Genomic DNA, 27,203 nt, shown 5'->3' on the forward strand with positions numbered 1-27,203 from the left:
TCTATTGAATTTTTTATATTTCTGAGCTTTTTATACACTGAGGTCCCTTGGTCCTCGGCTAGTCGGCTACATCAATTCTTTTTTTTTTTTGTTTTTTTGGGTTGGGTGTTAGGCAAGCCAGACTAGGACCCATTGGGACCAAACTGGAACCCACTAGGGGTCTGACAAGGACCCACAAGGGGCCAGATGGGGGCCGACTGGGCCACACTTTACTACTACAACTACAACACTACTACCTTTTGAGTTTATAGTACATTCGAAACAATTATTACTTACAAAATATCATTCATAGCTTAGGCAAAAGATGGCTGCAATCTGAATATGATCTGCCACAAATAGGTTTTAGAAGATTAGGAAGCCAATTACTATTGCTCAGGTAACTTGTACAAGACCCAGCTGGTATGGTTTGAGGTATCAGTATCGAGATCCTTCAATTCCGTCCATGTGGTATATCCACGTACTCATCTAGAAGAAGTGAAGAACCCAACCCATTAATCTTTTTTATTTTTAGATTTTTCTGTTGTTATTTGTTATTTTCCTGTTGCATTTGATTGAAGAAAAATTCCAACCATGTGATGGGTTGGAGTCTTTCATGAGTGCCAATTTAATGTATCAAAAACTACCACTGGACATGACAGTGAATCACATTTGGAACATGGTTGAGAGAAAAATCCAGAAATATGATGGGTTTGGAGTCTTCCATGGGTACGCAATGTATCAATTACCACATTTTTAGAAAAAATATCTTGGATATTAAAATTAAAATTATTTTCCAAATTTGTTGTTGCATTTCTATAGAATGTATTTTTCTTTCTTAATTAGTTTTTATGCTAGTAAGAGAAAAAAAAAAAAAAAAAAAAAAAAAGGCTGAAGATTCTTTACTTATTCATGCAAAGGTGATCTATCAATTTTGTCACATGGCAAGGTGATCTATCAATTTTGATCATCCTATTTGGCTAGTGAAATAGTTGACCGAAGACCCTCATTATTCATTGGGTTCTGGTTGATTCACCAAGACAAGTCAAGAAAAGTAATAAGAAAGAAAAGCGGAATGATGACTCATAATGAAGGACAACGAAAAGGTACCACAAATCAAGTGCAAAAAGATGATGAAGGAAATGAGAATCGGAGAGTACATATAGGGAATCATCTCCGGACCATTTTCCTTACTCCTTTAGGATGGCCACTATCTTAAAACCGTCCACTCCTTTTCACGGCTTTAGCAAAGCGATCCAAAACGTCGGTTTTTAAGGGCAGAGGGTGCTGCTTCACTGAAGATGAAGCTGCTGGTGAGGCTTTAGTTTCAATTGCAAATCCAACATCATATGAATAAGCAAGCGAGGATACATTTGATCCTAGTGAAAGGCCAAAGAAGGAAGGGAATGAATGGGAGGGAGTCTGGGAGCTATGAGTCGACGAGAAGGTTCTATTCCCTCTGTGTCCCAATACCTTAAACTTCCCTCCGAAAGAAAATGCTAATGCCAACTATACTTTCTAGCTAATGTGGCTGAATGAGAAAGCCTCTCTGTTAGGGCTCGCCCGGGATCTAAGCGGATTGAAGTGTTGACACGACTCCCTGCAGGCCAACGAAAGCTGTCAGTTGTGGACCTTGACTTGGAAGCTAGTATTGGATAAACATAGCATGGATGCATTTTTAAATTATGCATGAATGCAATCATTTCCCTACAAAGTGCTATCTTGTTACTTGTATCAGATTTGTTTTACCTATGGTTTCATTATTTGCATTTGATTATCAAAGTATTCCTAAATTAAACGGTGTACAGAATGGATCTCCATAGAACATGGAATACCATAAGAATACATGTCCATTCAATCAGTTACATTTGTCCTCACGAAAGAACTCCCACCACTTTTTTGGAGGTCGGGGTGAGGGGGAGGATTCCATTTCCATTTTCACATTGATGGATCACACTATTCACTTATAAGTAAAAATTTTTTAATGAACAATGAATTCGTAACATTTACAACAGCAGCTTCAAGAAATTTCCATCAAACTTTTTTACGAAGAACAGATTTATTGATGTATTTTTTCCCATATTTTTTTTGCCATTTTTACTAATTTATTGTTTTTAAAAATAAGAAAAACGTAACTCAGCATCACCAGGTTTGATCGGCCGAGTAAGCAGGTTTTCTGAGAGAGTCTGAAAAACCTGATTTTCCAACTATGATTACAACTAGTAAATGGAACGAAAAATATCTAACATTGAAAGGGCGCTTCATTAGAATTGGTGTATTAAACTTAACATGCTGCGTTCCAAGGATCTATTCAAGCCTCCTTCCAATGGTTGGATTTGGCAAAATAGTTCCACCACAAAACCGTCTTTTTTTTTTTGGTTGAACACAACCGTCTTTGCCAAATGCAAATTTGAGAACATCAGGGGAAAACAATTAAAAGTTTCTATGAAAAATAAGAGGACAAGGGTTAGGTGTAGGGGTGTAAATGATAGCCGAAATCCATTTCCGTATCCGTTTAGCACTATCCGAATCCGTCCGAAGCTAAACGGATGCAAATACGGATAGATTATAGCTATCCAAAAAGCTATATTTACATATAAACGGATAAAATATCCGATCCGTATCCATGTCCATATCCGTTTAGCACTATCCAAATCCGTCTGATAGCTAATCGGATGCGGATATTGCACTATCCAAGCCGAATCCAATCCGTTTACAGCCCTAGTTTGGTGGGAGAGGCAGATATTGAAAATTATGGATTGGAAAACTACTGTAAATTGGTTTAACTTATTGGTCAGATCTTGAACTAGGAGATTATGATAAAAATGATGGGTCAGACAGAAAAGCCTTCATTTTTGTGCCTAAAGTGACTGCATACCGCTTTAAGTTGTTTGAACCGACTGTATTAAGAAGATGGACACAGTTTATTAGCATGGCCCATAATTTAGCAACCACAGCTAGAAGTCGAAAGATGAAGGGTTTTTTTATGAACATTGTAGACCTTTTGTTCTCTTAGTTTAATGCATTTTTTGTTTCAACAATAAAAAAAAAGGTGACTAAATACTTGCAGATATGAACATATTTTAAGCTTCAGGTCGTTCATACACATTATATCCTAGCATCAACCTAGAAGAAAAAAATTAAAAACAAAGAATTAAAGATAAGAGAATAAATCAAAATCTCTTCAAAAATTCTCTCTATCTCAATATTTTTGCTGTGTACAGGCTTTGCTCATGGACTTTCTTGTAGAAAACAGGTGCCCGGTCCTTTTGACTGTTTGTTGAGTCCAGACTGATTGGTGCCCAACGCCAAGCTTTTCAATTCCGGCATTAAGCTCTCCAGAAACTCCTTTTTAGTCATAATTCTATCAGCGGAACAGTCATGTTCCTGCAAAACATTAAAAAACAGAGGTAAATAACAAGCACTGAACGATCAGAGGTAATGAATTAAGGTAGACCCATGCATGCCCTGGTGATTGTATCTATATTTCCAATACCAATCCAAGTCGAATCAACTTTTTATGGAAAAATGTTATTGTAACACATATGCACAAGTAACTCAAGCGAGTAGTGAAATCAAAAGTAATATCACCAAATCAGAAAGGGCAGTTTGCAGATTCTGAATTCCAATGGGAAAACATATTAAAAACATCCGTTTTCTGCCCTCTTAACACTCTACAGTTGGGATGATGACCCTAGAGGGCCTAGACCAACATCCACTATATAGAATTATTGCTTACATCTTTGTCTTAAATAAGATAGAAAGTTCTTATATGGGACTGGATAAAATACTAATTGTTGGTCAAATCTCTGTATGTTAAAGTAGGGGGAAAAGAATGCTGCTAGGCTGCGTAGAGTATGCTAGCTCTTCTTTGTCTCTCTCTTCTCCCCATGGTTCGTAATGTCGGGATCAGTCTCAGTACCATGCCGAATTGGACCGAATTGCCCCTGCTCTTTAATATAAAAATCAATTTTTATTACCTTTTTACCCTTGGCCATACCAAGGGATAGGTATCATCAGATTGGGATCAGTCTCAGCTGTACCCATCCAATCCGAGCAAATCCACTGATCTGAGGCCAATATTACAAACCCTGCTACCTAAAGTAACAGGAAAAAAGGTCTTGGAGCTGGCAGTGTAGCCTACGCCGCCAGCTCCTCTCTCTCCATCTCTCCTGACACACTCTACTCCCCATTCCCCCTCCACAATTGATGAAACCATACCGTGCCCTCTGACTGATGCGTTCCTCCCGCCGCCAGCTCAGAGATCATTAGCGAAAATAAGAAACACAGAAATTCACAAGTAGTTCTTAACAATTTAGTACGTATGGTCTCTCATGGAACCACAAGGAAAGAGAGAAAACTACTCACATTTAACTTCAAAAAAAGAAAAGGAGAGAGGTATAACCACTCACATCCTCAGTTGCAGCTGCTTGAAGGGCTAAGAGAGTCACTGTTGCACTGTGGTAATCCATTAAGATCTTATACGCTGAATCTTCCAATTTATCCTGGAAATAGCACACATATATCTCTTTTTCAAGGCAAAATCAAGATACAGAAACTCAAGAAAGAAAGAAGCCAAAAAGAATATATCATTGAAATAAACTTGTTCACTCAATGCCAGTTCATTTTTATTTTATCTGTGTCAGGTGGTAATTAATTCTGGAGCTGGAGTCTTAATAGAGTTTTTAACGGGGATTTGAGTAATTGTGATGAGTCATGATATGATTTAGATTAGTAAGTGCATGTAAGAATAGACGACCAGCATAAGTATTTAATTTTTACACGATCCTTATTTTAACAGATCTGCCGCAATTAGTCAAATTCTGGTAGTGGGTTACTAATTCGGTTTTATTTGGAGCCCCTTGTAGCTTGACTACCCGCATAGGCCTTTAGCCTTTGTTTGAATCATAGCTTGATTAGAAGTCAAGAACAAGTAGAATTTATTACTTTGAGAAGGACTAGATCCCATCCCATTTTGGCATCAATTGATGACTTATTTGCAGTTCAACAGCTTTCTCCAGCCATGTAGATTTAGGGTATGTAGCTTGACAACCTCCAGATAGATCCGTAAGTGTTTTCTTTCTTCTATATTATTTCCTTATTTATGGGCAGCAATGCATCACCATATTGAGCAACCCAGAATTGCTCATTTTCTTCATTAAAACCGCAAACCAATACCAACTCGTCAACCCCGTCAACCTTTCATCAAATCTCCACCACCAAACATTATCCATGACCACAAACCCTAGCCGTCAGCCTGATAAACATCCAATCCTTTTCTCTTGCAACAAAAACTCAACCACCTAAAAACCAAGAGAACTCATTTTTTCTTGACTGCATAGTTAAACCTTTTCATTTCATGCTTCTGAAATTTCCCTACAATAACTAAACCAGAATTTTTTGAATTTCTGTGCTAACCTTATTTTGGCATTCAATGTATATATTATACAACCCTTTCCAGGTCCCAATTCCCTAAGGACTAGAACCAACCATTACTAGCAACAACCTAGTTGAGTCCACAAGTTACCTATCTTGCACCATTTGAGCAACCAACCATGCAGCCACCTTTTAACAGATTGGATGTGATAAGTTCATGGCAATAAATGCCAAAACTTTTTCGCTCTCTTTCACCTTCCAACCTATGGTGTTCTATTAATTTGGTTCTCTCCTTCACCTTTTAACCAATGGGCATTGTCAGTAATGTTGTGTGCACATGCATGAGTGTGCACACATTCTCTCTTAAGATGAAGGCATCTTATCACTGGTCACAATGTTCTAGGATAAGGGCATCTTATCTCACTGAAAATGCCTTTATTTCTGTTCTGCCTACAGTTCAAGCATGAGGGCAACTTCTCACACTTTTTTCCTTCCCCTTCCCTGTGAGGGCCTTTTCCCATTGATTGATACTTAACCTAGACTGCGAATGGAACATAACATTTGGATAGCAGTGAAATCATATCCGTCACTGAACTCTAGTATATACAACAAACACACGAGAAGTTGTGTTTGGGTCTCCAAATCCTATCATGTTGGTCCAACCAGCCAAGTGATATTGCATCAATTCTCCTCCTCTAAAAATGACCCGACTCCGTCGAGTTTGGAAAAGGACCAAGGAGGCCGTTTGAAGCAACACGCTGGAGGAGGAACGATCCCACTACTTTCTTGAGTTGCTGGCAGAACCCTAGAGAGGGTTTCAATTGAGGTCAGCGGGTATTTTTGTTGCAGGAATGGGATGGGTTTAGGGTTTCAGTAGTCGATGGGGTTGGGATAGGGTTTCAGAGGGAAAACGAAGGGATGGGGCTGGCATTGATAATGCAGGGGGTGTTCGGTGTTAATTCGACTGCTCTGTTCTAAATAGAGTCGGGGGTTTTTTTTTAACTGCTGGTATATACGGCAGACTGGTAATGGGAAAAGGGGTTACGGAAGGAGAATGAGAGAGGTTGATGGGGGAAGGAGATAGATCCTTTGGCTCTGATACCAAATTGGTGGAGGGCCGGATAGGAGACAAGAATAGTTGCAGGGGAAGGGGAAAGAGATCACACAATCACACACTCTAAAAGAGTAAGCTCAGCAAACTTCTATTCAATTCACTATCCTCATTGTTGGGTTACATGCAAAGTATTTAAGGAAAGAAATAACAAGACTCCTAGTTAGACTATGAAACTAAAATAACTTGCAAACTCTAACTCTAACTCCCTCCTACGTAGTCAACCCAAAACAAATAAATAAAAAACTTAAATAAATAACCTACTAAATAACTAATTCCAATCCTTGTTGGACCAAAAACCATTGGACCGGTTCTGTTTGGGTTTGGGTCTCCAAATCCTATCATGCTGGTCCAACCAGCCATCACACACACACACACACATACTCTCACGCATGCGTTCAAGAGAGAGAGAGAGAAGAAGGTTTTAGGAGGGATAATTCGCATTGCTATCCACAAGTTTTCTTCTCTCAAGACTCCCAGAGTTTAAATACGAGTTATTTTACTTTACAAGTTACAGGATATTCCAGTAAATTAGAAAAGATAGGTGCCATTTATCTCTTTAGACTTGGATGTTCAAAACAACACAAATTGAAATATCCATATACAAACAAAGTCCAATAAATAAATACATACAAATAGAATAGTACCCCTTTTTGTTTGTCAAGTTGCCAACCAATGACTAACAATTGATTATTTGGCACATGTGTTTAGCCTTGGGCAATTTGTATTTCTACAAGCAATCTCTTGTCTATCAAGGGTTAACTTTTCCTGTGCCACTTGGTTTCTCTACCACTGAATGCTTTTCTTTTTGACAAAATGAGGATGCTAAAACTCCTGATATGTATTGCTGCCCAATTTAAGAAGGGGGGAATCCTATCATTTATATATAACCGTAAAAAGAAGAGAGTGCATTTAACCACTTTCTAAGAAAGCACATTTAAGAAACATTACAAAGTATCTATCAAAAATCAAAAAACAAAATATCTATAACAAAGTACATTCCATACCCTCAACCGAGAAACAGCAGCAGAAATGGCCCTTCCTGGGGCTTGTAGAGCTTTATTGTGCATCTGGAAGAAACAGAAAAAGGAAATGTAGAAAGAAGAGGATTATTTCATATGAGGCAGCATAAATTAATAAAAAGCAAGATAGCAATTTGAATTAACCAACCTGCAAATAGAGTAGAGAAACAACTTTGGGCAGGATTGCAACTGGATCAGTTTCAGAAGAAACATGTGATGTCAAGTCCTGAAAATTAAAAACCAAATGAAAATGATGCATTTGTGTAAGAAGAGCTACAGATTATGGAACCAATATCACAATCTATCATTAATTATGACCATCATAACAAAAGAATGCATCTCTCACTCCCTCTTTAATGTAATGTCAAGTTTTATTCAGAAAAGAAGAAGAGGCTGGTGACACATTGAACCAGCTGATTCTGTGCTAGAAATTTAACAAAAAAATGGACATTCAGAATAGAAAAAAATCAGCAACTATACATATTTTCTGAAGCTTAAAACTGCCAAAAAAAAAAAAAAAAACACACAAACAAACAAAGGAATTGGCAGATATAACACATATTCCCCCTGTGCAGCAGAGGCACCCTTTCATATTAAGTTGTATGGACTCATCTCAATAGTAGTTAACATAGCTAGATAGGATAACATTGAAATAGCTACCAAGAACAATCTGTGCAAGGAAAAAAAATATATATTCTTCTCATCTTTCACTAGCTAGAATTTGCCAGATTTGCTCAAAGCAGGATTACCTTGCGATAGGAATGCAACAGTGTTCTCTCCAATTTCTTATCAAGCTTCTTTAAGAGTATGCCACTACACCACAAAATTTTTTTAAAAAAATGAAATGTAGAACATTAAGTGCAAAAGCAACAGTAGATTCTCTACTTAGTCAGCACATAAGCAAAAGAAAAATAATAGATACCTTTCCTCTGCTAATGCTCTTAATGCAGTCATGAATGTTTCAACCCGCTGCAACATATTCAGTTAGTCATTGAAATTATTTAACAAAAAAGAATCTCCATAAGATTCATGAGTGACTTGGCGAGCAGCACAACAAATGAATTATTTCAAGGTGCTTTAGAGGAAACTGAATCTCAAAATCTTTCTTCACGCACAAGTAACTATGTTTCTAGGTAATGATATTATATAACGACAAGGAAAAGGTTTACCAGGCCATTCAACAGCAACAACCAGCAAATGTTATGTTATACAAGTAAGTTGCCCAAAAAGCTGCCATAGGCTGTATGCATCAATGGGCTACTTCATGGAACCATCTGTGGACCATATATATTTATATGATCACCAACAGTAACTTCCCTGGAATTATATCTATGTAAGGCGCACAAGAGGATGAACATTTCCGTTAGCATATCATCTTTGATGCAGGGCACTAAAATGCCCCAGTTCTTCCAATTCAAGTTGATTATGTTTATTGGGACCCATGCAAAAAACTTACCTCTCTGACGAGGACCCTCTACATGTTACAACAAGTATTTTGGGTTCAACTTTAAATAGTTCTTCCAGGAAGAACTCTGGTATTTGATGATTGCAATATGTGAGTTGTGTTGGAGTACCAACCATCATGAAACCCTACATAAAAATGTAGATATCTTTTTGTGAACAAGAAATATAAAATAATGCTGTAGGTAGGGTTCCTATACAACCTATGTGAGACCCCTTCCTGCATGCTGTTTATGACTACCACTTGACAGCTCAATAGCGAGCAAATTCAGTGGACATATTGTCCACATAATCACCTAGTCTTGTGTTAAATTTCAGACCAATCTGGCCTCTTCAAAAGTCATTATAATTATTATGAAAATTATTTGGAAATTTCAAAATCTGATTGAATAACAGAACAGCCTCACACATGGTTTCATCATTTTTATTTTTTTTTTAAAAAAAAAAAGAAGAAAGGGCACTCAAACATGGTAGTTCATAGGATGGCCACCAATTCGACATGTGGTTTAAACTAGGGAGGTACCCATACATCCAACAAACAGACTTGCAGGTGCCCATAATGATTTAGACTTTTTTTTTAAAAAGTACCATATTCTCAATCAACTATTAGGATAGAAATTGTTTTGACTTTGTGAAATTAAATCTTAAGAAGAGAAGAGTAGTTTGTCATCCTGTAAATACTTGCCTTTCCTTCCAAAGCCTCAACAACTGCAAGAGCCCTAACCGAAAGAGATCCATCCAAACTCTTTGCCTATCAAAGAAAAACAATTAAATGAAAATTTGACAGCCATGAATAGCACTCTTTATACAGAAATCCTGAAACTCTTTAACCAGAAAGAAGCATTACATCTAGAAAACTAGAACTAAAAATTATCAAACCTATAAGTAAGTGAGTGAAAATTGCATACAAGGGACACTCTATCACCAGAACTTAGTGATTTGGAGTCTGGATTTTGAGATTCATCCACTTCAATTCCATTCTTCAGTTTATTATGCATTTCCTACATGAGACAGTTATAGACTATAAGACCCCTGAGTCATCTTAAACAAAAAATTATGTATCCAATGTAGCCATGGAAAACTTGGGCTAAAAAGGGGAAACGTGTCCATGAAAAATAATTTCTACCAAGTCAAGTAAAAGCATGTCCACCATAGAATTAGCTGTTGTTCTTAGCAGGTGCCTGTGTAAAATAACCTGCGAATAAGAGAGTAACCAATTTAATCATTTGCATCTTTACCATCAATTAATTAGAACATACTCTATAACTATTTAACTTACTGAGGTTGATTGATCATCTTCAAACAGATCTAACGCTTTCTCATGGAGCTGCAAATTTAAGAAAGCCTGAAAGAGAATGAATAGAACACTGAGGATGTATTCCAGCAGATAGAGAAATTTTTTCAAGCAGAATAGCATAGTACAAAAGTAGTAAAATTAGGAAGATTGACTGTAATTATATGTTGAAGAGAATACTCCCAACAGGAGCAAGAAAACAATTACAGCAGGAAAGACTGGAGAAAAATTAAAGAACCAAGAGGAGGCTAACCTCATCTAGTTTCTTCTGTAAATTATCGAGCAACCGCTTCATTTTCTCTGTATTTTCCATAACCAATGATTTTCTTCTCTCTTTCCATGAAGTGAGCAGCATAGGTCTCAAAATGCTCACCAAGGGTGTAAGGAACGTGCATGAATCATCCAGGTCTATGAAACCAACAAATGTGTGTCAAAGTTATTCATTTTTTTTTAATGATAGAAATAAAGCTCCATCTTGTCATTGCTCATAAAGAAATTAGAGAGAGAGAGAGAGATTGCCAAGCAGATACATAAACCAACATCTACATCCATTTAAACAACAGACCTCTTTGTTCTTCAAATTCTGGGACCAGCATCAAGATCTTTTGCATTATCCAATCTTCAGAAGGAACATTATGATTGTCTTCTTTCATTTTATCCAAATCCTTTCTGGCACCTGATTTTCCATCTGATACTTGTAAGGAACCTGAATCCTTACTGTTTCGCTGGTTCTTCTTAGATTTTGTAGGAAGGTTTTCCTGGTTATCAAGACCACTTTCAGCAGCTCCTGTTTTCGTGTTTCCTGTTGCTTTTCCTTTCTTCTTCTTTGATCCTTTCTCCACTGCATGTTTACTACCTCCACCCTCATTACCTGGCTCAGTCAACTCACCTCTTCGTAAGTTATCAATTCCAACTTTAGCTTCACCAACTAAACATAAATCACCAGTTTGCCCTTGACCAGCAAGGCTTGAATGACAAAAGGATTCGATCTCTTTTTCCAGTTGATCAAACACATTCTGTCCATTGAAGCATGAAAAAATTGCAAAGCATCAGAGTCTAAAATGAAGCTAATGATGATGACGACAATAATAATGGATGCAACCTGATCCAAAACCAGAAGCTACAAATAGTTGAGTCACACTTACGAAATTTAAGTTCAAAACCAGTGATAGCTCAAACATTAAAATTTCTTTAAAAAACAACGCGCACACTCACACACACACTACTTTGTTCTAAACAAAACATCCCACACATCCAGACCACACCATTCAAGTGAATTTGCTTATCCTTCACTAGACATCATATCCAACTACTTTAATCAAATACCAATAAGATCTCCCCCCCCCCAACACACACACACAAAGGGGTACTGTGACAATAACAGAACCTGAATCAACACCTGGACATAAGGAAGAGCGAAGACAAGAGAGGAGAACAGAGAAGTTGAAGAGAAGATGCAAGTGTTGAGTCATGAGTTACATCAATATGTTTTTGGTGATTACTAACAGTGTTACTTGTAGGGAAAAAATTAAGCTTGAATCTCTAACCACTCTTTGTAAGCGAGCAGGTTGTTTTGAACCAATGGTCTCTTGGTTGGTGAAGTCTCTCGTTGAGCTTGGCCTTCCAACATGTGGCAGCAAGTGGCAATCAATTTGATTATCATAAGCCCTTGTGTAAGCCCACCCTTATGGCTTTGTGACAATATATCAAATCCGTAAACCAACACCTACAAGAGAAAGAGGAGGAAGAAGAAGAATGTGACCATGATGGATTCAGAATACCCTATTATGGTCAAGTCTCACACCTTCATTATATCAAGTAGTTGACCCTTTGATGCAGACGATTCCATGATCTCAAGTACTCTTGCAGAGACCATGAAAAGAGCAGCCCATCACCAAAATTAGTGGGCCAGCCCAATGGACCATAGATCCAACCGGCTACTAGCTGGGCCAGCCTCCTGCAGCTGGGAGTTTTCTAGTTCTCTCAAAACCACTTCGTGGGGTTGTTTCTTAGGCAGCAAGTTAATATTTTTAAGTTAAATTTGTTTCCTATTTTAGCTTAAGTCAATTTTATCTTCTTGTGTTAGCTTAGGGTCTCTTTGGTATGATTTGTATTTGCATTTATCTTATTAATTTCTATTTTTACATGTGTTTGGTATAATTTATAATGCTCATTTATATTTATGACAAATTAGAATAAATCAAAAATCACAAATAGGTCGAGACGTATTTTTGATTTGTAACTGCAAATCATTTATTCTTATTTTTATGTTTATCGGGAATTTTAACTCTTAAGTCCCAAATCTGTCTCTCTATCGCTGTCGCTCTCGCGTTCGTGACTCTCGCTCTGCCTCCCGCGCTCGCGAAGAAGGCTCTTGCTTGCTCGTGATCTAGAGTGTTTGTGACTCTCGCTCTCCCTCGCACTCTGCCTCACTTGCCCGCGTAAAGGCTCTTGCTTGGTCGTGATCCTGAGTGAAGGTAAGCTCTCTCTCTCTCGAACCTTGTTCTGGAGATTTACGAACCTTAGTTCTATTCCATTAAAACCCTGTTTCTCACCTTCCATACCTACTTCTTCCACCGGTTAAATCCATTAAAACCCTAACTCGATTGAGCCTGAAACCCTAAATTTCCAGCATTCCTAGTACTATTAAGATCCTGGAAGAAGGTTGACAGCTCCCTGATGGTTATGAGCAATTGATTGTGATGCCTTTTCTATTTTTGTTTTGCTAGTTCATCTTATTTGTTCTGTGGATAAAATAGAAATTAGTTTTTTTCTTGTTGTTTCACAACAGTTCAGCCTACTAGTATGGACATGGCAAGGTAGCACTTCTTTTTAAGCTCTTTTCCTCTGATTGAGAGAATGATGAAATGTTGTTGCTTTTTTTTTTTTTTGGCTTCAATTTCTGATCAATTTTGTGTCAGTTTCCCATTTTCCATTCTCTTTTTAATATTTCCCAGTTTTCGTTAGGGGCTCTATTCATATAATGTATGCATTGTACCTACAAGCTACATGTCCAAACGGGTCTTTCTCAGTTTTTGTGATGCAGATTCATTACCAAATAGGGCTTGTTTCATTGGGAATAAGTCTAGGGTTGGGTTACATTCATATTGGGCCTTTGATCCCATGGGTTTTTAATGTAATAGGCCACTTTTATGGGCCTAAATTATGGGTATATAGGTTGCATACGGGATTAGTCCAATACTTAGTTTATTTTTATGTTTTTTAATTGAACCAGTTCAAATTGGTTGCATCCAATTGGTTCAATTTAAGTGATCATGTGACTTGGTTAAGTGGTCATGTGACAACTTAAGTGGTCATGTGATCTAAGTTGGGCTGGACTAGGACACTATAAGTCCAGCCATGTTTTGAGTCTATTTCCTTTAGTATTCTAGTTTCCTAGTCAGTTTAAGTTACCTAATAGGTTAGAGATAGGATTAGGCCATTCCTTTTTAGTGTCTAAGTCTATTTTTGAGTCTTCTATATAAGTTTGTAGGGGAGGCCAACATTAGATACGAATTTGATTAATAAAAATTAGCTTTATGCTTGCTGCCTTTGCTGCTGCTCTTTGTGAGTGTATATCCTTGTGGATCTGAAGGTGGTGAAGGGTAGGTGGACTCCGGCGACTCCTTGCATTGTGAAGATCGGGAGGCTCTATCAAATCATCAAGCTGCTGCCATTGTCCTGCAACACAGTGAGTTTGAATCTGTTTTTTATTTAAACCTTCTTCCCTTATACCTAATCCACATTCCCCTCCATCCATCAAACCCTAAATCTCCATTAAACCTGCAACTCCTACCTCAACTAGGACTCCCTCATAACTCTAGATTTAGCCATCAATTTCGAAACCCACTTCCAGCCTATATTCCCCACACCTCTACCTACACTCGACCTTAAACCTAGGCCTTAGTCTCGTCTACAACCCCTCCATTCTTCCACTCCATTAAACCTAAAACCTGCAACTCAATTCTGTCCAGAATTGCAGAATTTTAAAACCTTCCCAAATCCAATTATTTTTATCCCATAATAATCCCCTAGACCTGCATATTAAAGTCATATAAGACCCATTCCCAAATTCCCATCCTAAACCCTAGAATTAGCCTAAAACCTAGAGCTGTCCATTCGAACCAGCAACCCCTTTTGCTATTGATCTTGTTGTTTAGCTCCTAGTAGGTCTCCTACCTATCTAGGACTACATTATTTGGTATCAGAGCAATGGCGGAGGGAAGCTCCAACCAAGCCTCGAAAGATCCACCTCCCTTCATTTTCAAGACCCGAATTTGTCTACCCAATGGGAGCACAACCATATTAGTTGTTGATGAGAGGCGACGTAACAACATTATTTCACAATCCATAGTGGATATGTTGTCCCAATCAGAAGAGATTTGCATCAAGCCTACAGGTAAAGTCTTTGTTGAATTCGGGTGTTCTTCATACCATGATGGTGCTTGGTGTCAGCCGGTACCACATCCAAAGAGCTTTATTGCAGTAGGTGATGATTGGTTGGACACGCGACAAGGTTGGATTAAACCTGAAAACAACTCCTGTGTCCTACCTGATCGACAGCGTCTATACCATTGTTTTATTCTAAAAGGGTTACAACCAAAGGTGACCACATCGACTGTACAGCCACAGGGACTGCTGAACATGTCAACTCAAACGCAAGTGGCATCGACTGTGTTTGAAGTTTCACCAATGGTGGATGCACCAACAGAAGATTCTACTAAGGCAGTTTGTGTTGAAGAGATTTAAGAACCTATAGCTAAAGAAACTCAAGTAAACCAAGCTGCACCAGTAGTTAAGATCATGGTTGAGAAGCTCAGCCATCAAATTGATGTGGAGGTCCAAAACACAATGGTAGAAGAAACTACTGAAGAGAGCAAAGTATACAAGGCTGAGGACATGGAAGATGAAGTGGTGGTTGAGAGCACTCCACAAGAAATTATTGGCATTCAAGATGCTGTTTTTGAAGAGGTGGAGCTTGTGTCTCAAGTATTAGATGCGAAGGTTGCTAACACTGAAGATTCTATGGACAGGACATTCACAGTTGCTGCTGATTCAGAAAACAAACACATAGAGTTTGTAATGCCACCATGGTTCTTCGAAGAGAAAGCTCCACGCCTTGGAGATTTTATCCCCAATGTTCCTGTTTCACCGGAATTCTGTTTGGGGATGGTCAAAGCTGGTGATCACATATTGATTCCTCCTCATCACTACAAAATTCGAGGACGAATTTTTTCAAGTTGAGGAGAGTTGATGCAGATTCATCACCAAATAGGGCTTGTTTCATTGGGAATAAGTCTAGGGTTGGGTTACATACATGTTGGGCCTTTGATCCCACGGGTTTCTAATGTAATAGGCCACTTTTATGGGCCTAAATTATGGGTATATAGGTTGCATACGGGATTAGCCCAATACTCAGTTTATTTTTATGTTTTTTAATTGAACCGGTTCAAATTGGTTGCATCCAATTGGTTCAATTTAAGTGATCATGTGACTTGGTTAAGTGGTCATGTGATCTAAGTTGGGCTGGACTAGGACTCTATAAGTCCAACCATGTTTTGAGTCTATTTCCTTTAGTATTCTAGTTTCCTAGTTAGTTTAAGTTATCTAATAGGTTAGGGATAGGATTAGGCCATTCCTTTTTAGTGTCTAAGTCTATTTTTGAGTCTTCTATATAAATTTGTAAGGGAGGCCAACATTAGATACGAATTTGATTAATAAAAATTAGCTTTATGCTTACTGCCATTGCTGCTGCTCTTTGTGAGTGTATATCCTTGTGGATCTGAAGGTGGTGAAGGGTAGGTGGACTCCGGCGACTCCTTGCATTGTGAAGATCGGGAGGCTCTATCAAATCATCAAGCTGTTGCCATTGTCCTGCAATACAGTGAGTTTGAATCTGTTTTTTATTTAAACCTTCTTCCCTTAGACCTAATCCACAGTCCCCTCCATCCATCAAACCCTAAATCTCCATTAAACCTGCAACTCCTACCTCAACTAGGACTCCCTCATAACTCTAGATTTAGCCATCAATTTCGAAACCCACTTCCAGCCTATATTCCCCACACCTCTACCTACACTCGGCCTTAAACCTAGCCCTTAGTCTCCTCTACAACCCCTCCATTCCTCCACTCCATTAAACCTAAAACCTACAACTCAATTCTGTCCAGAATTGCAGAGTTTTAAAACCTTCCCAAATCCAATTATTTTTATCCCATAATAACCCCATAGACCTGCATATTTAAGTCATATAAGACCCATTCCCAAATTCCCATTCTAAACCCTAGAATTAGCCTAAAACCTAGAGCTGTCCATTCGAACCAGCAACCCCTTTTGCCATTGATCATGTTGTCTGGCTCCTAGTAGGTCTCCTACCTATCTAGGACTACATTATTTTGTTTTTTTTTTGTTTTTTTTTGTTTTTTTTTGGGTCAGCATATACACAACCTCTTGAATTAAAGGACCCATAAACCAAATTAGTCACAGATATATCTATAGTCTAAACTACCTATGAATTCGTAGAACTTGGCTTCTCTCCTTTGCTTATTCCATGACCATAAGTATATAAATCCATTTCAATAAGTCAGAGAGCTTAGTTGTTGCAGTACTGTTTGAACCAAACATATTTGCATGCAATATCGCTTTGCTCCACAACCAGCATGAGTGATACTTGCCAATGGCCCAAGAGTCTTCTGTGTAGTGAATCTTTCATAAGGCTAAGATTCTGAAGGAGAATTTCGCAGTATCTTCTAACAAAAAAAGTTTTCATCCAGTTTTATGATTGTAAAGAGAAGTAACGGGTGCAAGAGAGAGGAAGGGAGGGGACAGATCTGGTAGCTACAAATTCAGAACCTAACTTGGGTTGAATTAGTGTAATTTTTGTCACTCAACCAAATCATCTTGTTTAATGTCAGGGTAGTTTTCATTAAATCATAGGAGAAACTTGAACATATTCTCTCCATGTTTAATGTCGGGGAAGTTTTTAATAAGTCCAAAACTTTCCAGTCATTACAATAGATATCTAAACCTGGGTTTTGGCCTTTTTCTGATCTCTCTGTGAATTACAATGTCTCCTATTTCTGGTTTATATACTCTTCTGGTTATGTGATCTTGCCTATGCTAGTCTCTTGCTGGACTTTTTGGTTTGGGATTAATTTACATTAGGGAGAGGAAGGCACACCATCCCTGTGAAAGTCTCTGTTTATTGGAAGTGAAAAAATGTATTCCTTTTGTAAGGAAAAAATTATACATGAAGTGGCCAGCTTTGTGGAGACATGTCTTGGTGACTGATACACATGGATACACAAGCCAAAAAAACTGAAAAATAAGCATCTCCTTTTCCTATATGTTAGAAAAACTATGTAGACATGTACAAAGAGATTAAGTATCAAAACAACCTTTTTTCAATATGTTATTCACTTCTGGAAAATTAAAGTTTTGAACTATCACACAATACACAAACCTGAACAATAACTAATCGAATTGAGTTAACAAAAATTCCTGGTGAAGGATTGGCAAACGGCGAAAGCATTTACAAGCTGAATTTAAAAATGGATACATTATTAGCATTATGCCACCAAACATAAAGTCCAACCCACCCCATCATAGAACAAACTGTAATTTCACTGCTATACAAAATCATTGAAAGTCCAATTTAAAAACTAGGGTAAGAAATGGAGAGCTATAGCAAGGGACTTCTTTGAAAAAATAGAAACCAGAAAAATTTTGGAAGAGTAATTACAGGCAGAAAATTTTTATTTTCTATGGACTTCTCTGCCAATATACAAACAGGGTGTACATAACCCTTCCCAGATTTCTCACATTTTTATTTAATAGCAATGGATAAATTTCAGAAGCCTAAGAACTTCATCGCTGAAAGGACTATCATTTTCTTTTTCCCATATACACCCCCCAAGAAAAATAGTTGTATTTCCAAAATAAGGTAAGAAATTGAACTGGATTCTAAAGAAACTCAGCAATAAGCAATTGCCAATAGCCCTTTCCCACGAGTGGATTATCCATTTTTTTAATAGATCCTAATTATTCTCCATTATGGAGTGGAGACAAATGTGTAGAAGAAACGGTATATTTAAAAAGGGCAAACCCAGTGCATGAGGATGCTGCCACTGCGGGGTCTGGGGAAGAAATGGTATATTGATAAAGATAATTTATTCCAAAATCAAAAAGAGCGATCGGGTTGCAAAAATAAAGGATTTCTAGTCCTCTCGGTATCCTAAATGAAGACAAACCAATTTGATGGGAAAGAGAGGATAGAGGGCCCATAGCCATACCTTGATAAATGCATTGCTAAACACACATGACTCTCCCAAGATGACTGCTTTGGATGACTGAAAGGAAACACGTAAAGGTCAATAAATAAACTGCAGAACATAATAACAGCTTAACAGAATATCACCTTAAGGGCCCTCTGAACGGATGGACAGTGCAACAGAAGCTTAAAAGCATCTTGGGATCCAAAAGATGCAGATAAAACTGAAAGAGAATCGATCCTGCAATAGTCCAGAAACAATATAAGTTCCTATGCTCCAATAACAAAATGAGAAACACTATAAGTTCCTATGCTCCAATAACAAAATGATACAAAAAATAACTAGACTAAAGAGAAGGCTGAATACACATCACTTGCAACTATGATGGTTTAGAATGGTTTAGAAAGAGCATTCTTTGACCCCCCCCCCCAAGAAACATAGTTGCCAATGGCACGTAGGCAATCCTAGGTGTTGGAGGAGGGAAAAAAATCAAGGCAACACCAACAAGGCATTAAGGCGTTGGTGCGTCGCGTAGGCGACCAAGGTGCCCTTCCAGGTGTGGCACCTTTCCAGCAAAGGATTCCTGGACGCCTAGGCAACGCCTTAACAACTTTGCTTAGAAATATGATAGTTTCACCTGCATGAGGCGAATAAAACACTAAGATGGTTTATAACAAAAGGTTTAACGGATTTTAACGGATTTGTGATGAACCAAGTGAAGTTTAGGTGGATGGCACTGCCAAATAACCTTAAATACCAAGCATGCAAACCCAACCATTACCCTCACAAACAGCCTCCTGAATCCAAGTATAACCCCATGTATACAGTCATAAATTTCTGTTATGTAAAATCTTACTCTCAGACTATTACTGGCTCCTTCAGCAAAAAATATTGCCCCTGCTACAAATGAAAACTTTCCAGGACTAACTGATGTAGATCGAAGCATGAAGAAGAAAAGGACCAAAACACAGTTCACGTTGCTGTTCACATGAACATTTGTGCTGTTCACATGAATAGTGGTGTGGGACCCATATGGATTGCTGGAGTGGTGGTTTCCTTGATGGAGATATTAGTTGCTATTTCTTTTGTTTAAGTTTCAACTTTTATAGTTTCGATTTTGGAGTTTCTATTCCCGTGTAATCCTTAGTAATTTTTTTAGATTTTATTTATTAGTCTTAATAGTATCTTCTATTTTGTTAATAGCTAAGATCTTATTTAGCTTTTTGTACAAGTCTCAATACTGCCTTGTAAGAGATTTTATAGAGGCTTTTTAATTTGTTACTTTCTATTTTCTGAGTAGCAGCAGTAGCTACATGTAAGCGAGACCTTAGAATAAAGCTTGAATTCTGGTTTTTAGGCGTCCAGGCACCTTTCTCTCACCTTGATTTTTGGTGTCGCCTAGGCGACGCCTTGACACCTTGAAGCAAGGACAAAACATGAAGAAGAGGCTCCAACACTGTTCACGTGAACAGTGTCACAGCCCATATTTTCCTTGTGTGGGGATATTTTTGAGAAGATTTTGTGGGCCCATCAAGTGGAGAAAGATTCTATCCTAATGCTGCCATAGTTTAGTTTCTATTTCCAGTTTTAGAAAGTATATTAGGTAGTTTCTAATTTCAGTTTGTCAATTTTTTTGTTTTGTTCTCTAAAATAGGAATTTCTATTTTGAAATAAGGCCAGCTAGATTTTTTAGGAAGTTTCTATTTTGGTTGCAAGCTCCTTGGTAGCAAGTTACTTTCTATTTTCTATTTACTTGAGGGGCAAGGTATTGCTGCCTATATATGTAATGGTTCTTAGTAGCCTCCAAACAAATTAATGAAATTGCTTAGATTGCTCGGTGCAAGTTTTGATTATCCTATTGTGAGGATGAAGGGCAGGGAGGCTTGGCTGAGAGAGCCGAATCTCCTTATCCCTTTCCCCTGCTTCTCCTATCTTCTCTTCTTATCCCAATCGATTACCTTGTGTTGCTGTTACATTGTGATTACTGCAACTGCTGTGAAGATCCTTGAAGGCTCCAATCATCTCTAATCAATTCCAAATGCTGATGTTGTTGTTACCATAGTACTATATCTCGCGATATATTGGTATCTCGGGCCTACCGAGACACCCGAAATATCCGAAATTTTGCCAAATTTCGCCGAAATATTGCATTTTTTCTGCAATATTTCGGGGGTCCATCTCGGTGAGTATTTGGCCATATCTAAGCCTGATACTTCATGGACACCCTTATTTAAGCGAAATAAACACATTTAAACCATAAAATTGCAAAAAAATGAACTCAAAGTGGTGTTTTGGTTGACAGTATACGGTCGCCGACCCTAATGTATATAAATAGTTAAATACACATTGATTAGGCAGTTAAAGGCATAAAAGAAATTTAAACAAACTAATTAAAACTCATTAGACATAATTCATAAATTATATTCTCATAAACTCCATAATAGTCAATACTCAATAGCTCAATAGTCAATACTTTAATAGGCAATACACAAAGTCACAACTCACAAGTTCACAAATCAGTGAAATCACAACTTACAACTTACAAGTTACAAGAGACAAGACTCATAAGTCACAACTCACAAGTGCTAATAATAGTTGTTGTACCTTCCTAGATCAACCCCACTCATGGCCCACTGGAGTCAACGTCCATTGCTCTCTATTTGAAGGACATATGTGGACCACGGTATAGTTTCGGAGAAGAAACGAGTGTAGCTGGCCTAAAACAGCTTCCGCCCAGCTCTCGGTTGATATTTCGACTGTTAGCTGGCAAAATATGGTATTTATAACCATGGTTTAATGAGTCACGTGAGGTGTTTTGTAACATTTCGGCGATATTTCGGTATATCACCGAAATGTCCCGAAATGTTACGAAATATCGTCGAAATTTTGTCTTTTTTGGTTTCGCCTTCACATCTCATCTCGGCCCTATCGAAATTACCGAAATTTCGCGATATACCGGCAATATATCGCGAAATTTTGTACCATGGTTGTTACCCATTGTCTCATATCTCCACATCCAGCGATCAGAACAGGCTAAGAATTGGAGTTCTTCACTACCCAAACCCAGATACAGGTAAAGGTACAGCCCTCACAGGCACTGATCAAACGATCGCTAAAATCATGCGGAATCATTTACTGTTAAGAGTTACTGGTATTTATATAATTATATTACTGGGAATTGAAGTAATAAGTGCTGTCGTTAGCATTGAACAATCCTACTGTGGAATTAGTTCCTAGGTGTCTAATTGGGGACTGGTTCTACATTATTAACCCCCAAAACCCTAAGCATACTTTTTCTAGTATTTCTGAACACCTTCAAAAACAGGCAATTGGAATTTCAGATAAACTTTTGTAAAAGACATAGGTGAAGGAACATTATTCTCTGACAATGACCTATAAGACTAGCTGGTCTTTATCCCGTTTGGTAAGCTCATCTTTGTGACTTAAGGTGTCTCCTCTAACATATTAATGAATAAAACTTTTATTAAGTACTGTGAACAACTAAAATAGTTTCATGGAAATTTACAATGCTTCTCACACTTCTTGCATCTATGGCCAATATATTCAAAATTATAGTAAAACTTGTCCATGGAGAGTTTCATTGGATGTGATTTCTGATCAAATAATAGGGTCCTATCAGAGAATTATTATTCGATTGAGTAAAATATTTCAAAGATTAGTATCTGCTCCAGTAACTGGAACTAAGTTATGTTAAAGGAGGCTGTTCCTCCAAGCAAATGGTAACTTCCTTATATTCTGGTATGTGAATAACATATTTAATTCATTGCAGGAGTGAAGTACTTGTCAACTAAATGATAATGATCAGAGATGGAACAAAAGTAATATTGTCAGAAAAAAAGAGCACAGTATGTCGTGATCCTTACCAGCTAGAATGTTCAATGGCATCCTCGGTAGCAGCATCCAACATTTCAATCATTGAGGGGTGAACAAAAACAGTATCTAGCAGAATGCCTTCAGGATATCTGGACTAAATTGGAGTTACAGACATAATTTGATTACACAAGAATCAAGAAATCAGCAGGAATTTCACTTTTTGAAATTTCAAAGATATTGATTAATTACTGCAAAAATAAAATAATGTGCACTTAAATACCTGCAAGTACTGTTTAGGCTGTGGTACTGCAAGTTTTTGAAGAACTTCATAGCTGATAAAAGAGTTCTGTTAACACATAAGAAAATAAAGAATCAAGAACTACAAGAACTTTGCAATAGAAGATGTTCTAAGAGTATTGTCAGATGCAATAAGTTATTAATAAGAAAGAAAAAAAAAATTGATAGTTTTTCATAAGTCAGTTGCTCCTCACACAGCCAATAGAGATCTGCTCTTTCCTCTAGCTCTTATAGAGATTGACGTAGTGGAGGAAGAGGCTAAGGGCCAAACCATGGGGATGACAAAGACAGACTCCAATTTGACCATTGTGGCAGGCCCAGGCACACTAGGGAGACTTGTTGCAGTGGTGGAGGTCATGGGTGATGCGGCAATAGCGGCAACAAATAGATTAGATGCCGTTCGCCCCATCCAACAGCCAATAAGGTGCTAACGTGTGAGATTCCATTACACCCCGCCAATATGTACTGTTGTACATCACTTTCCCTAATTTAATAATTTCACAACAAACATAAAGAACATAAAAAATATATGGTGCAATAAAAGAAGTTATTATTGCAGGTATTAAGTAATAGTAATAAAATTAACCCCCCTCTCTTCCCCACAAACAGACACCACCCACCCTCCTCTCTCCAACACAACCAAAAAAGGGAAAACAAGACCAAACCTAATACTTATTGCCCTTTTGCTCAAGACGATTTGGGTACCATCTCAGGGGCTATAGGACAGATGGGCAGACATTAAAGTATATTGTGACTCAGCATTCCATGTTGGGGTGAGGGCAAGTTAAAAATAATTTACGACCCCAGCAGCTACTAGAAGAACCTTTTGACAACCATCATGAACCAGCTCAAAGGTATGCAACAAGGCCTAAGGATCTGTTACCATTCTAGGTAGCTCATAGTTCAAAGAGTTGGGTGTAGAGCTTTTCAAGTTTCTGTAGTACTCTCTAACTCTCTCTGTATATAAGATCCTAAACTTCAAGATCAGGAAACAATTCCTATTTTGTATAAACTAAAAAGTACTCACAAGAGGGGGGGAAATGGAAAAATCAAGGGCAACAAATGGTAGTCTAGCAGTGAGCCACCATTCATAGAAAAGAATTCCCACCGTAACTAAACCTAGTTAATTTTAATATCACTACTAGTTTTGGGTTGTGAGTTTTTAAATACTCCTTAGACAAGTTGTTTTATTTTATTTTAAGAAGTTTAAAATGTCAGGATACGATTTGCGTCATCTCTAGGTTACTTTTTCAAGGGTCAAATCTTTTCTACAATGAGATTTCTATTTTAAAGTCATAGATTAGTGTATATAACTTGATTTTTAAATAGAAATGGGACATTTTGTTATCAGTTGGGAGAATTTTTCCCAATTTGGAAGTGCCTTTGATTTCAACTTATAGGTGTGAATTGTCATAAACCTGAAGAGTAATTCCTTATGTTCTAATTTCTTCTTTCCCTTTATTTCTTCCAATTCTTACAGAGATTTGTGGCTGTTATTATAAGAAATAGTTCCTTACAATCAGAACCCTGGATGCTACCACTGTCAGATGATTATGATACTTCCTACAGATTGAAGGAAGGAAACATGCCCTCTGTCTCCATACCAAAAGGATTTTAAATAAAGCCCATCCTTCTGCCTCTCTTGTTCTCCCACAGTCGTGAAAAATGAGAGAGGAGTAAGGATTTCTTTTCTTGTTTTTTAATTCCCTTGTGATAGATAACAGAAAATTTTATTGTCAAAGGAAAAAAAGGTTGTTTAGGAGTAGAAAACAACAAGAAGAGAAGAGGTCGAAGCCAATAAATACAATGAAATCCTATCCAAAATTGTCAAGGAGTCCAGGCGCCTTGGACCAGGCTTTTAGTTCATGGAATCGGTATCATATCGATCACCACCAATGTCAATATCGAAACAGATATGCCGATATCAAAACAGATATCAATACCAATACCAATCCATATCAGGTCAATACAGGATCAAATGGTCACTTTTTTCACCAAAAATCTAAGGTTCAAGCCGAATCACCGATACCGTATCAGTTAGGTATTGGACCTATTGGTATTAGGATTTAGGCATGGCCGATACCGATACACCCGATCCAATACCAATTCCTAAAACCCTGCCTTGGACACCTTGGTCGCCTTGTGTCCAGGCCCCCTCCAACGCCTTGGGTCACCTAGACACCGCGACAACTATAGTCTTATCACCCCCTCCCCTCTCCCCAAGTCATCAGGAAGGGAGTTAGCAAATCACTTTTTATGACAAAATGCATTTTATATATTTGCTTGTTTATTTGTGCGTACAATCCCACCATGTGGCATCTATTAGTCTTAATGATTTTGAGAGAGGACGTTTCCAGAAATTGAAAATGTCATGATCAAACCAACCCAACATTTTTCCTTGTTATTATAAACCATAGTACCTGGAGGAATGGATATCACCTGTTGAGTTGGATTTTTATTTTTTTTTTTTTGGTTCTACACATTGAAATTTTATTTATTTAAATGCATTGGGTCAAACTGCTTCATGCTGTCATGCATTGGCTGTACAGAATAAGCTAAAAGACAAAGGTGGCGGATGAATCCACCAAACGATCCAAACCTTTGAAAAACAAAACCTAGAAGCTTCTGAAACTAAAAATTGAGCTTCCTTAACACGCTCTTGATTTACATCCAGTGGTTAAGGGAAATACAAAACTTGTGAGATCTACACAAAAGTAGCACGAGTTTTTATCCACCCATCACCACATTCAAGGAGTTCAGTTTGAATCACTAATAACTCTAGCTTGGAACCAACAAGAAGATCACATATTTTTAAGCTTCTTGCCATTCACGAATATTTATAAACGATCCAATTTCACATGTTCCCAAGGCAGTGTTGCATAAATATCAGCAAATGAAATGGTTAGGATTTGGGAACTCATTATATTGATAAATTTAAATTTAAATTACATGAAAGAGACATTGAATTGTTGCATACAAAAATAATACTAAAATGAAATGAGGAAGTCTCCTAACCGAATGTAGCAACCCAAAGGTATACAAAAGAAAATGGAAACAAACCTGTGAGAAGAAAGAATCTACACTTTCCTTTTGAGCGTGAGCGAACACCTATTTTCATTCAATTTGACAAATAATGACAGTTAAAGATCAAACCCAGGGCACGCAAAAGACGGCAAACAAACTAAACAATAAAGAGAGGAAGTATCAGGTTTCTTACAGCAGGTGTCCAATGAACTCCAGCACGAAGTGATCCAAGGATCTCTCCACTCTTCACCAGACCATTGAAAAGAGACTGGAAAAATGGACCCTCAACAGTCACGCCATTCGCTCCATTCATTTCGAGCAGTAGTTGCTGCAATGAGCTCCAAACCGTCGATAAATTTGTTGGAACTGTGATACCCCTGGTGGCTCCACGAACCATCGCATTAACCCGGGCAACATATACAGGCGTATACAATTGCCCACCTTCCATTCTCCCTTTCACCTAGATGTAGTGAAAAATAGAAGTCACATAAAATCCGATATACAATTCTGTAGGCAGGCATCAGATAATCACAGCGAATAACAACAGAAAAGGTACAATGGTCCCGAGGCGTGGCTCCAACACAGTCGCCAACAACTCTGAACCGACATGCAACTGTGCAGCGAGCTCTGCCAGAGCAATCTGACTACACTCCTGAAGCCGCTCGTTAATTTCTTCCGCGACAGAATCCCAATAAGACTGGGATATGATCTCGCCTTGAATCAGCATAAGCCCCACTTCATCTGCCACTATCTGTCGCGCTTGCATCTCAACGTAATACAAATCCACCCCAATGGTGTCAGCAAGATCAATCAGAGAAACACGCCCGGATTTAGTAATCTCTGCCAACATTTCAAGCCTCAATTCATCCTATCGCATCAGAGAATTACATTAATATCGCTCGAATCGTTAATCAAGTTAAAGTAAGTACCCCAAAAAAAAAAAAAAAAAACTCTGCCGAATTCGCTAACGAAAGAAACACCTGAAGCAATAACATCCTAATCGACGCAAATTTGGATAGAGCATAAAAGAAACAGAGGACATAAAACCCTAGAAAGAAAGGAACAAAAAAAAAAAAATAAGGAAGGATGAGAAAGTACATGCGTGATGTATTCTTTGCCGGAGACGGTGTGGAGAAGTTCGAAATCGATAATTTGAAGCTCTTGGAGCTTTCGAACTAATTCGACTACATTTCTTTCTGACAATCTAATACTCGACTTCGCTTGTTGAGCAAACTCGAACTGTCTCTGCAATTCCAGCAATTCGTCGTCCATCTTTTCGGATCGTTCACGTTCGAGTTTTCGGAGCGAAGGAGAGGAATAGGAGGGCAGACGGGGACTATGCTGTATATAAAATGGGAAAAAGAACTATGGCCTATATATATTCCTCTCTTTTGTCTCGGCCTTCCTTGCCTATTCCGAGCGATTTATCTTTTCCCCGAAATAGGAAGTAGGAACAAGGGTCCGGAACCGGTATTTGGTTCGGTTCCAGATATTGTTGGGTTGATCCGGAACCAAATCGATTTAAATATCGAAAATTAAAT

At 38.0% G+C, this 27,203-nt stretch overlaps 1 protein-coding gene across 2 annotated transcripts; it reads right to left on the reverse strand.

The window, feature by feature from the left end:
- Positions 1-3,174: 3,174 nt before the first annotated feature.
- On the reverse strand, positions 3,175-26,987 carry LOC122667179 (E3 UFM1-protein ligase 1 homolog). 2 transcript variants are annotated; one of them, XM_043863409.1, is made up of 20 exons: positions 26,761-26,987; positions 26,219-26,530; positions 25,856-26,122; positions 25,699-25,746; positions 22,622-22,687; positions 22,392-22,495; positions 18,654-18,747; positions 18,529-18,585; positions 10,806-11,256; positions 10,494-10,648; positions 10,226-10,291; positions 10,073-10,141; positions 9,855-9,947; positions 9,632-9,697; positions 8,408-8,454; positions 8,235-8,298; positions 7,634-7,711; positions 7,471-7,533; positions 4,389-4,481; positions 3,175-3,363 (listed from the first exon to the last, which is right to left on the reverse strand). In XM_043863409.1, the coding sequence occupies exons 1-20, from the start codon at positions 26,932-26,934 to the stop codon at positions 3,208-3,210; spliced, it is 2,523 nt and encodes an 840-aa protein (XP_043719344.1). In that variant the 5' UTR covers positions 26,935-26,987; the 3' UTR covers positions 3,175-3,207. The 2 variants fall into 2 exon arrangements, with proteins under 2 accessions (XP_043719344.1, XP_043719351.1); XM_043863416.1 differs by having other exon boundaries at positions 3,175-3,359; positions 4,388-4,481.
- Between the last annotated feature and the right edge of the window lie 216 nt (positions 26,988-27,203).

The sequence above is a fragment of the Telopea speciosissima genome, chromosome 1 (genome assembly GCF_018873765.1).
Source record: "Telopea speciosissima isolate NSW1024214 ecotype Mountain lineage chromosome 1, Tspe_v1, whole genome shotgun sequence".
Classification (NCBI taxonomy): Eukaryota; Viridiplantae; Streptophyta; class Magnoliopsida; order Proteales; family Proteaceae; genus Telopea; species Telopea speciosissima.